A 12,518-nucleotide genomic window follows, 5' to 3' on the forward strand; every position below is an offset into this window, starting at 1 on the left:
GTTGGCATAAAACTAAGTACACAATTCTGTTGAGTTTCCAGAGATTTACCTGAGTTCCCTCTCTTCTAATAAAAGCAGACTTTTCTGTAAAATCTCGGAGAAGAGAGAAATATGGACCGTTACTTCCAATGCTACTGTTTAGCCTCCTGTGTGGGTAAAAAAAAGCGTCTCTCACAGTTGCCCCTGACAACATTGGAGGCGGGGTTACGGAAAACAACGACCGATCCCGATTTGTTTTCGTAGATGGTAGCGATAAAATGGGTACAATTGTATTTATTTACTTGTTAAACTGTAGAGTACATCAGATGCAAGCATTCTCCATCCGAAACGTAAAACAAAAGACTAATTATTTTTCAATCACTTCATTGGCTCAATGGTTGAAAAAGTTAAATAAAAATTTTGTTCAGATAGGCAATTTAAGAATACTGTCAAAAATATTTAGGAAATTACAGTAAATTCTTATTGCTTATCACTGTACATCTTTTTATTTAATAAACCAAATTTGGCCCACATGTATTTAACATATGATCTTATACAAGATCTTTTTTATTTCATTTTTTACTTTTGCAATTTGTGTCACATATTTGTGAGACACACAAATAATTATATTAAGAAAAATACCTGTGAATACAAGGTCAAAGCCATTATTTTATTGTAAAATTAATTATAAACTTTTAAATGATTTTATCTTAATGTCAAAACCTGAAAATACTTATTTATCTTTTTTAACAAAGCAGATTTTAAAGGTTAAATTTATACCCAAACAAGCTCCATTGTTTCAGAATACAACCGTGAACATTTTACGGACAGTGACTACAGGAGGTAGTAGTAGTATTTCCATTACTTGTCAATGCAGGATTTCCTGCGGCAACAGACAGTGCAGAGAATAGTACTTGTACAGGAAAGACATTGAAAATTGCATCCTTGCAATACAAGATTTTAATTAAAAAATGACATGATTAGGACAAAAGTGTGAACTGTTCATTTGGCTCATGTTTTATTTGGTCCAGGAACTCAAAACAATTATATGTATACTCTGTGTGTTTGTACAGTCACTCAAAAATGTGTCCCTTTTTCCTCTGCTTTAATGAATGTTCCAGGATGTTTAAAAAAAGAAAAAAAAAATAGTGAAACACCTGCAATAGTAGCTTTGAGCTAAAAGGACATCCTTCAGGAGATCATCGGGATCAACCACATCCGGCAGGCTGTCACCCTGTGCCAGTAAATATCTGGGACAGTTTCCACCAACCATTGTACTGTAGTGTCTGTGAGGATAGGGTAGTTGGTGGGAATACAAGTCCTTCCCTTCACGTGTGTCTTCCTTTACATTTGGAATTTGAATGGTTTGCTGTTGATGTTATGATCACGACTCAAGACTCAATGCTTTTGAGTCTTGTAGCTGCTTTTTTATGCTCTTATCCAGCAGCACTAAACTCTGCACGGCTAAACTCCGGCAGTCTGCATCAGAGTCTCCTTCTGCCACATCTGTAGACAAAAACAACACGAAAAGGATGAGAAGCAGCTTTTATATGTGATTCAGAATTCAGGCTCTGTGAAAAGTAAGGCATGCCCTTCACACAGTGTCACTTAGCTCAGCACTACTAGACTGTAAAACTCCTTTTCACCGCCAGTGGGATAAAAATAAATGAAAACCCAGCTGTTTAGCCAATCACGTCACATTAAGTCAAGTTGTACAGGAAATCCTCGTTTTATTTATCTGCTGCCCAGAAATGGGCCATCCAGCTGTACTTGTGTATGTGTTGGTACATGCAGGTGTGTTGCAGAAGCGATACTGCTGACAGACTTACATGATGCAAGTGCAGCTGCATCACATAAAGAATTGACTTTTATCCATTTGTGTCTGTAGCTCTGAAACTGGAAACTTTTTTTTTTTTTTTTTTTTACCTGCAAGCCAAGTTCTGGTCTCAAACAACTGATCTCCAAGGTCCACCAGCAGGTTTTGACTGGGCATGCTCAGAAATACAGAACAGACAGCAAAGAGGACGCCTCGTCTCACCATCCTGTAACAAACAGAATAAACATTACAGCCGTTATGAAGATAATTCAGCGTTAATGTCTTTTTTCCTGACAGTGCTAACATGTCAAAAGAAGCCTGCATCCACACAGTACGAGCGTGACTTCACAGTACTTTTAATGCTTTCTATAATTCACACACACATACAGAAATAGATCAGACATACTGGTCAACATGATACCGAACTGCCCACACAAAGTCAAGCAAAGCACAACCCATTTGTGCAGCTATCTGAAAAAAGAAAATAAAAAGTGTTAGCTTGATGCAGAGAGTATTTGTACAAAATGTATACCTGAAAGCTACAGCATCTAAAACTATCTGAGTAAAATTAGCCACAAAAGTCTCTCACTACATCTAAAAAAAAAACAACAAAAAAAAACTTTTCAACTATACAATGACAGTATGTTCCACTAGTTGTTGAAACTACCGGTGCGTTGATTGCCAGGTGAATAAAGAGGCCGAGAGTGTGGATCAACCTGCCCAAGATCAGGTGATCACTGCCCAGTAAGTCAAAGGTCACCTGAGGCCTGCAGAAAGTGTCAGAACAGTTTATCATACAAAGTAAGGCCCTGTAGTTTTTAAATTTATTGCTTACAGAAATATACATACTTGTCATAATTCCTAAGCAGAGGAAAGAAGAAATATCCAGCAACAGGAGCAAAACGGTTTGGGGAACCCTTAGATGCAGGCTGCGTAGCCCCCTGTAGGAACATGGCAGAAATTCAATAAAGAGAACAGGGTTGTTTCACTTACCGAAATGGAAGATAGAAATATCAATTTTTAAATACCTTGGAGATGCGTCTAGTCTTGCTTTGGATCCGCTTTTCTACTACTTGCTGCCAGTGAACAGGGTTGTCACCTGGGTATGGAGCAAGCACAGTGGTGGTAGCAGTGCCAATGGATGGAGCTTTTTTGTCAGTGTTTGGTCTAGAGAGCTCCTGAGCTGCTAAAGCAAGGACCTACAATACCAGAACAAGACCAGCGTTATAATTGTAAGGTGTATTGTAATAACTGAGCTTAAACTTTGCAGTCAATCTTTTAGTTTTCACCTCCAAGATATCAAGACGCTGGCGGAGACTGTAGTTCAACGAGTAAAATTCTGTTGTCAAATACTGAGTAACCTTAAAGAAAACAAAAATATATATATAATTTTGCTTTGGAAAAAAAGACTGGGTGGATGTAAAAGCATTGAAACGTTGGTGTAAAAGCACACATTTTGATAACAGCATGTAAATTAATAGAATCATACAGGAATACAATCAGTGACAGTGAGAGCCACCATAGTCGCCTGTCTGAGACCAAGAAAGCCATTGATGCTGTATTTATCTTCCATATGAAGAAGCACTTTGGTCATCTGGACGCTTATCTGAAAAAAGATTCACACAAACAATATTCAAGAATTATCTTTAATTTTTTTTTTTTTTTTTTTTTTTTTAAATATCATGACAAGCTGACATCCTGAATCAATCCCATCATACCTCCCTCGCTGCAAAGACATTCTTCCGCACCAAACTCTCAGCAAGTCTCAAACTGAGCTCCAAACGTTCTCGATCCTCAGAAGATATTAAAGCTGACATACAGGAAGGTATCGTCATTGTAAACATATTTGCTTCGTAAACAACTGCATCAGCGTGTCATCTGAGACAAAGAACAGAGCCATACTTTCCAGACAGTCCCGGAGGTAGCGAGGAGGTGATGCCTGACTCATCTCCTGATCTCCAGACATATCATATGGGGTGAGCTCATCGTCACTGGATTCATAGCAGGGGTGAGGTAAACAAGGGATTTTTATAACCTCTTCATGACATAAGACTGAAAGAAACTTCAAAGACAAAAAACCTTCCTGACTGCATAAACAAAGTGATTTTTTTACCTGTCAAGGTCTGAGTCTGGATCCGTTTTTGATGGCTGAGATCCTGATTGGTTTTGTAGTGACACATTCTGCATGGGAGGAACCGTTTCACTGGTCTCCTCACAACAATCAAGTCTAGAGACAAAAAGAGCACATTAAACAGTCTGTATCTCTTGCATACAATTACAAATAAGCCCTCATGGAAGCCACAAGTACAGAAGCTAAGATTAGCGACAGAACAGGGGTCTCCAAAGTCGGTCTTCGAGAGCCACTGTCCTGCATGTTTTCGATGTGTCTCTGTTCCAACACACTTGGCTTACACTGAATGGATCCAGCATCCTATGAAGTTCTCCACAATGACTGATTAGTTTGAGTCAAGTGTGTTGGAGCAGGTATGCACGGAAAAGCTGCAGGATTATGAACCCTCGAGGACTGGAGCTGGACATTCCTGGTTTTGAGGATTCGTTCATTTTGTCCATTTCTTTGTCAAAGAAATATCCAATGAACACTGGATATTAACAAGATGTTGCACCAGCGCCACTAACCTTACGGCTGAATAAAGTACATTTTTCCAAATCGAGTGAAAGTAATAACAAGAGTGCATTTTCCATCTCTGTGAGCTACACAACCGGCTTCCTTTTTCTCAAAAATGTAAGCAATTTAGACTAAAAATCCCTGCAAACATTAAAGAACAACACACCAGAAGGAGGCAATCCATAAAGGAAAATAGTTGGTCTCAAAAGTGATGAGTTAAAAGGTCAGTTAGGTTTTTGTCAACAACATCTTGTGCCACCCTGTTTACATCGTTATTATGCTCAGGTACGGCTTGCTTTCTCTTCGGTTGATGCCAGGACAGTGCCATACGATGACGATAAAACACTCAGAGTTGGTAAGAGAGACGTCACCTGTGGGCACAACAGTCGTACAGCTGTACACACACTAGCACACGTCCTTCTTCCATGAAGACCAGCATGACACTTACTACAAATTATTGATAGTTGTAGACATGAATATGAATAATAAAAACATGAGCGTGAGTTTGAACTTACATACAAACTTTCTAACACAGCAGCACTCGGTTGTTATGATCACTGATAAGAACAGGTAAGAACTCCTCTGAATTAAAAGCCAGTCACACACTCGTGACTGGTGTAATATAGCCACACTGTGTTCCTCACTGTAAGTTACTTTGGAAAAAAAAGCATTTAATCGATGTATTGTAAAAGAGAAACGTTAACTTATGTATCTTGTCTGTGTCGCTTCACACACATCATGATAACAAACAGGTGTTTGGTTAGATGGTTCTGTTTGTATTGCAGAAGGAAGCGATACCAAGTTGTATCCATGTATTGGAAAAGCGTTACAAAGGAACAGTTCAGTGGCCCAAATATTATGCTACATCTATGATTCATGGAGGGAACGTTTGCAGGCCATTTTGACTGGGGCCTTGTGATGGGCTGGTGACCTGTCCATGGTGTAACCTGCCTCTCCCCCAATGATTGCTGGGAAAGGCTCCAGGTTCCTGCGACCCTGATGTGGACCGAGCAGTTAAGAAAATGAATGGATGTATAGCATTTTGGCTGGAGATTGCATCCCACCCTCTGCTAACTAAACAACACGAGACAACACCCAACCTGTCACTGTGTGGCTTCAAGCTCAGAATCCCAGAAGATTGCTTGAAGAAATAACTAGTCAAGGTTTAATTTTTGTAAATAATTCACTGTTGTAATTTAAAAATCAAACTCAGACCTACCCATTCAGAGGACCAGGCTCAGGTTCTGGCTCATCACATGTGCTGGGAGTCAGAAGAGAAAGCAGCTCACAAGTTTCGTCATTCTGCTCGTACTGCAACACAACACATCTGGATTCACAATTCAGTGAGTTCACTGATTAAATGATCTGAAGCTAAATGAAAAAAAAAAAACAAAACTCCATAACTCTACTGACTGTACCTCAAATTTGAGCTTGGCTCCATTGATATCCAATCGGGAGCTCAGGCACTCTCCGACCACCATGCCCATATTTCTGATACGCACCACGCTGCTGTCTAGATGGCTCTGCATGCCACTGAGCATACACTGAAGTAGCTCTAAGAAAAAAATACAATACAGAGGGGAGAGCCAAGCACAGTTACAGCAAACTCAGCAGTTATGCAGTTACCTAAGTGGGAGTTTAGCTCAACAGAAACTTTGGACGAGTAAATTATTTTATAAAATATGATCTGTATTTTTAAGTCCCAATAAAAATGTAGTTTTAAGATGGGAAATTGTGTGCAAATTATTATTTTTGGTTGTTTGAATGCTTTCGAACTGTTATCATTAAAAGGTAAAAGAAAAATCTGTAAAATATGACAGAACTTTTTAGTTTTTGGAAACACAAATACTCAAAAGATCTGTCAACCAGACAATATGTTTTCTCACAAATATAAAAACAGTCATGTATTACTAGAAAGTATCCTTGCTATTACATCTGTATATCAGAGGGCAGAGTTGTACCTGAGCGAAGCTCCTGCAGCTCAGAGTCTTTCAGCAGACTCACACTCAATAGTAAGGCTTTGCTTACATAGAGTTGTTGCTCTAAAGGGGTGTGTTTTACTGCACTGGGGTTTGACCAGGCCTGCAACACGGATCGTAAAACCTGACAACACAAATAAATTTAATGTCAAAATCCTTAACAAATCACAAGTCACATTTGACAATGTTTATATCATACAAGATTTAATGCACATACTTGCACAAGAAGCGGCCTTCGATCTTTGTCTGCAGCAAGGTAGCCCAAAATAGTTCGCAAGACTTGAGTCTGGGGAAAACATGGCATAAAAAAACACAAGAGTTACATACACAGCACACATGATTCACTGCTATGAAGTAAGTCATTGTATTACCTTGTATTTATACTGCAGTAAGAGTAGTTTGTGAGTCATTATAAACTGAGTTTTTTTATTTGTTAACACTAGATTTCCAATTATCCTCCCCAAAGCATCGGGCCTGAAAACAAACAGCGAAAATGTTTTTTTTTGTTTTAAAAACAAATGCAGAAAACTGAGGTTTGATCTCATGAATATGAAACCCAGGTTGAACACCTCACCCACTGACAGCCTGCACAAGCCCAGTGAGAACACTTTCCATCCATCCTTGAGGAACGTTGTCCATCAGCTTCCAGCTGACCCTCTGCCACAGCATGTCTGAGCGTGTGCAAACAGACAGCCGAGGTGCCATCACTGCCAGGACCAAGCCTACACAAAGACAACAATGTCATAGGAGGATCAAAAGGATTCTTTATCACAATGTTCACTGCAAATGACCCCACTGAGCACACCCAGCTAAGTTAAAGTTGGACTAATTTATCCCTAGTTTATCCCACTATTATTGTCAGTTAGCAAAACACATGCAGTGTGAGTACTGTGACATTATGAAAGAACCACTGAACAACTAACTAAAACTATTTTTTGTTTGTTTGTTTTTTGTTTCTACAGTTTTCAGTATAGCTTCTTAAACTTACCACTGTGACCCTGGATACACACTTTTCCAAGTATTTGAGCCACAAAAGTCATAGAACAGTCTGTCCCATCTATATATGAAAAAGAAATTGTATTTTTTTTTTTTTTTTTTTTTAAATAATAATAACAGTCCAAATGAGAAATTACATGCTTTGTATCAAATCATAGCATAATGCCAGTGATGTAACCTCTGAGTGCCTGGCAGGTCCTCTCCAGAGCAATGAGCATTTCTTTAGCAAGCAGTGGGTAGTACTCCTGAGGAAGTAAAAGGGGTCTGTTGTTGGGATGTAATTTGTTGGCTGTGATGTCTGGCAGGGCAATTATACGGCCCACCAAAGTTTCTCTGAACTGAAGGGAGTCTGAGGGAGCTGCCTGCCCACAGTAGGACCACAGCAGGTCAGCCAGACGGCCACTTTGAAGAAACTTTTCAATGATGCTGACAAGGTGGTTCAGGCTTGAGGAGAGTCTGAATGGGAGACAGTACCTCGTTATTAAAGGAAAAAAATAATAACAGTATATTTCCTACCAACAGACACCCACCTCAGTTGCCCTACTTCCTCCATCAGCACCATCAGTGCTTGCTCTGGAGGGCCTTTGAGGAACAGCCCGTCCCATAACGATGAGCGCTGCGCCGCCGACAGGCTGTGCAGCCAGTCCGCCTGGATGTTGCTGACCAGGAACTGAAGAGTACGACTGTAGTGAGACCTCCTGAACTCTGCCTGCTGAGCTGAAGTGCTTTTACTCTCCGGTCCTCCGTCCAAGAAAGAGTTGAGAGTCTGAAGGGAGCTGACTATGTCTTTACAATCCGCGGATGAGGAGAGGGTGCGGAAACACTGAGCCACCGTCAGTCGAACTTCAGCATTGGTCGGAACTGGCTCCATTTTTATGAAACGGTTGGTAACATTTCCTCCTGTACAAAAAAATATTTAGAGAACAGTTCCCAACATCACGGATAATGAATTGCAATAATAAAGTGTCTGTAGCATTTTTTGGCAAGCATCAATGAAGAAAAAAGCTAAAAGTTCAACGAATCGATTCATTTAGTTCAATTTTTGGCCTGTTGAAATCTAAGCGCACGCGTCCAATTTTATCAAATAAAACTAAAGATCATTCTCTGGCTTTTGTCAAAATGTCAGTCACTGTGATGGTTTAAGCATATTTTTACCTGTTCAGATTTGCTGATAAAACTGACAACACCACGACAGTTTCGCCGCAGTTATCTTTGTACTCCACCAAAATAACACCGGGCGAAGCAAATATAGGTATATTGGTTCCGGGCATTCCTTCCGGTGTTGCGTTCAAGAAACCAACGATTTTGTAACATTTCACTGTGCTCTTTAATACAAGACCATACAATCTATGACAGGAACATTTTCTTAAGTATTATTTGATCCCACACAAAACTGTACATGTTGTTGCTGTTTTTTAACCAGTTTACTAAAGACCCTCTGAAAACACTACATTGGTGGATTTTATATTCCGTGGGGGACACCGATTACTTAAATTACCCAGCTTATGAATAACCAACTTAACCTATACAGAACCATCAGGGCTTTAAATGTGGAAACATTTTTAGCACACCTTGATACATTTCAGTATTTAAATAGAGCGTTTAAATTATTTCTAGTTTTTTTTTTTTCTTCAGAATTTAGCTAGCTTATATTGTAGCCTGCCAGTTTGGAAATGTTGATTTTTACAGCATGAATTCATGATTTTTATTTTTGGAAATAAGTAAATTTATGCATGCATGTATGTATATATGTATGTATGTACAGTATGTATGTATGTGAATATGTATGTATGTATGTATGTTTCCACTGTTAGTCTAAGACCAAATTTATCATAAGAAAAGATTTTAGCTTTGAATTGTCAGCAGTTATATGCTAGTGGATGTTTTAAACATTGTTTCCTTTACTTCCCAGCTCACATTTTGGAGTTTATACTTGTACTCAATAACATGGGTTGCTTTTTAATTGTGATAAAATTGTGATTATTTTGCCTTTTACTGAGGATAAACTCGACCGACTGCACTTTGCAGTCAAAGGTTTAGAGAGCATGCCAAACTGGTAATTTTTAATTCTGTGCATAAGCATCTGGAAAAACTAGGTTCATGCCAGGCTTTTATCTCAGGCTACAACATCAGGACCGTGTGTTCTCTGCCTCTTGTCAGACAGCAGCTGGGATAAACTCCAGTCTTCCCACAATCCTGACCTGGAACAAGTGGATATAAGCAATGGGTGGAAGGCGATCAATGCCTAATTTTAGTCACAGGACATGTTACAATTTTCCTCTCCATGTTTTACCTAATATTAGGTAATAGCCAATTCTAGTTTAGGTGTCATTAAGCTGTACTGTTACCAGTTTCAATAATAGCTGAACAACAGCTGAGTCACACAAGTTAAAACAATGTAGAAAATATAAAACTTGAATGCGTTATGATTGATGGATACATCATAATTTAATTGAATTAACCACAAGTCAGCCTATTGATATTCTATTCATTCATTTTCTATATTAGTTTGTCCAATTCAAGGTTTCAAGGAAGATGGACCATATCTCAGCAATTAGCAGGGAAGTGGATGGGGAACCTTCTGGACAGGTTACCAGTGCATCGAAGGACTGATTTACAAATAAGTTCTGAACTTCATCAAAAAATTAACTTCATTACTGTACCTCTACACTTACAAACCCAGTCTGTAGAGAGACTTGTTCCTTAAAAGGTCTTAAGTTTCAAGGGCTAAAATAAAGTGTCATTGCAGTAATTGAGGAAGAAGTTGGGGTCGGTTTGGGGTCCATGTAGTACATCTTCAGAACCAGCAGGGAGCGCCAATAGGTCGATGACCTCAGTGAGATTGGATGGACAGTCATAAAACACCACAACAAAACCAGACAGCCTTACAAAAATTAAGGTAGTAACTGGTCAGTGCGTTGATTAAAAAATAGTAATGAGAACCAGTGATTGTGCTATAAAATCAATTACAATATGAGGCTTGTCTTAGAGTGACGTCAGCTTTCTTCTCCAAAATTATCAGCTATAAATAAAAATACTTTAAAAAGACACATTTCCTGATAGCTCTCTATATAGATGTGTAAGATGCAAAACAAATACTGTTCAAAAAATAAAAAGCATCCAAACACAGGTCCTTTAATTCCATTTATTATTCTATTCTTACTTTCACGGTTTACCTTTAAATTTTCTCTTTACAATGACATTATTATTCCCCAGTTACAATTAAGATTACATCATTTAGGGGAGCTTCAAAAATAATATACAGCTGTACTCAATACTGTTATAATTTATACATTTATCTTGAAAAATAGGAACAAATTTAAGTTGTACAGATTCTCTTTTCTACAGTTTTCTCTTTGTATCTTCCCATGTCACATAATGGCAAGCCATGCACTACTCCAGTAGTGATGTTTGTGCCTTAAGCAAACTTTCTTTGGACACTGGAAGTAAAAGTGAGAAAGAAAAAGAAAAGTCCACAAAATGACCATTCATATTTACAGTTCAGGTTTCATTGTTATAATTTAACAAACTGACAGTCACGTGGTCAGTGCTTCACCTAGGGCTCATTATGAGGTTAGTTTAGAGGCAAAGTTTGAGACACAGAGGCACAGTGTTTAGACTAGCAGGTCAGTTTCTGACTTTATTCTAGGGCAAGCAGAGAGTCTGTTGATTTATAATGGGGGAAGAATTAACGAACGTGGCCACAGACCCTAATAGATAAAGTGTCCGTGTAAGTCTAAACATCTTTGGTCATTTTGAAGCAGGATTTAAAGATTGGAACTGGTTAAAGTGCGATCACATTCAGCTCAGCTGAAAGCGAATGTTCAGTTATCTCTGTGGTTTCACTGTATAATCATACTGTTGCCAGCTATGTTAGTCAAACTATTGGTCAAGAACAGATGATGAATATATATATCAGAAAAATCAAAATGACATACAGTTTGCTGTGTCCAAGTGTCATTTTTAACTTAAGAATTATAAGTCAATCTATTGTCCCCCTACAGGGCAGAAAGCTGAACTCAGCAAGCCTGGGCCTGAAGTTTCAGGTGTCATGTTGACATTATGAGGTCGTACATCCAACAACTCCCCCTGATGGATGTTGTAGTGTATAATTTGTCAGTCAAAACGTACATCAAACGTGGATCAGAGATGTATAATAAGAAATCTGTATATCCATGCAATACCCAGCTCCATCTGGGAAGACAACCTAAAAAGCTGCAGACACAGACATATCTGAAACCGCAACCCTGGAGAGGTCAGAGCAACATCAGCATTATGGAAGAATGCACAGACCTCAACAAACCTTCTGAGCGGGTCACATTCAAGCTTTTGAAGCATGATGGTGACTCATCCATAAACAATAAAATTTTAAACTCCCTTCATTCAAAAAAATTCTCCCACAGATTCAAATCAGTGTGAAGTAATCTCCCCTTGTGAATTTAAAAAAAAAACAAAAAACTACAAACGTATTTTCAGCAGAACAGATCACAGAGTGTGTGAGTTGTCAATAAATATCTGCATGTGATTTAAAATGAGGAAAAAAAACCCTGACAGGTTCTGTACACGCTACATGCTAGAGAAGAATACAGGCAGCTGTCTCTGTGTAAGACAAGAAAAAAGAAACAAAATCTTTTTCGACTATAAAAATACCTATGATCTAGAATGAGTGTAGAAAAAACTTTACATGTACAAGTCATTTACATCCAAGGCCATTTTTCCATGGAGTGGCAGGTGAAGAAGAGACAGAGGTGAAAATGGTGAAAAATACAAACTCTCAGCAAATTGGTGAAGAGTGTCATGCTGTTCGGAAATCTCCCCAAAGTCCACTTTACAAATCGGTCAAAAATGAAGTAAATCCATCAGTAACATTTGACATCTAGGTTCAGTACTGATAAGTCCATGTATCCTCTTCTATATGCAAGAGAAATAAAAAGCAGGCTTCTCGTCTCCTCCATCAGTGTCCACCTTCTTGCCCAGCATTATTGCTACTTGCCTTTCTAAACAGCATGGAAATTAACATTAACTTAATCTCAAGACACGGCTGCAGTATTGTTTGCCACATTGGATATGCTTGATTAAATACGGTGTTATTAGTGTGACTTTTTTTTTTTTTTTTTTTTTT

At 38.6% G+C, this 12,518-nt stretch overlaps 1 protein-coding gene across 1 annotated transcript; it reads right to left on the reverse strand.

Annotated features, from left to right (window-relative positions):
• Positions 1-969: 969 nt before the first annotated feature.
• On the reverse strand, positions 970-8,617 carry telo2 (TEL2, telomere maintenance 2, homolog). The gene is made up of 21 exons (XM_079261418.1): positions 8,552-8,617; positions 7,927-8,296; positions 7,575-7,852; positions 7,389-7,457; positions 6,975-7,122; positions 6,772-6,874; positions 6,618-6,686; positions 6,383-6,524; positions 5,840-5,976; positions 5,641-5,732; positions 3,909-4,022; positions 3,698-3,786; positions 3,514-3,605; positions 3,285-3,401; positions 3,085-3,156; positions 2,824-2,994; positions 2,645-2,736; positions 2,463-2,562; positions 2,202-2,266; positions 1,906-2,021; positions 970-1,485 (listed from the first exon to the last, which is right to left on the reverse strand). The coding sequence occupies exons 2-21, from the start codon at positions 8,265-8,267 to the stop codon at positions 1,364-1,366; spliced, it is 2,529 nt and encodes an 842-aa protein (XP_079117544.1). The 5' UTR covers positions 8,268-8,296; positions 8,552-8,617; the 3' UTR covers positions 970-1,363.
• Between the last annotated feature and the right edge of the window lie 3,901 nt (positions 8,618-12,518).

The sequence above is a fragment of the Telmatherina bonti genome, assembly GCF_933228915.1.
Source record: "Telmatherina bonti genome assembly, chromosome: 21".
NCBI classification, from domain to species: Eukaryota; Metazoa; Chordata; class Actinopteri; order Atheriniformes; family Telmatherinidae; genus Telmatherina; species Telmatherina bonti.

Bases quoted from the DNA above. Each gene is read 5' to 3' on its own strand.
- telo2 (XM_079261418.1), bottom strand. From the start codon at position 8,267: ATGGAGCCAGTTCCGACCAATGCTGAAGTTCGACTGACGGTGGCTCAG. The intron at 3,787-3,908 runs GTAAAAAAATCA...CTATGAATCCAG, and splicing joins CCAGACTCAGACCTTGACAG to TGACGATGAGCTCACCCCAT. The intron at 2,267-2,462 runs GTAGTTTCAACA...TTCTTTTTTCAG, and splicing joins ACCTGGCAATCAACGCACCG to ATAGCTGCACAAATGGGTTG.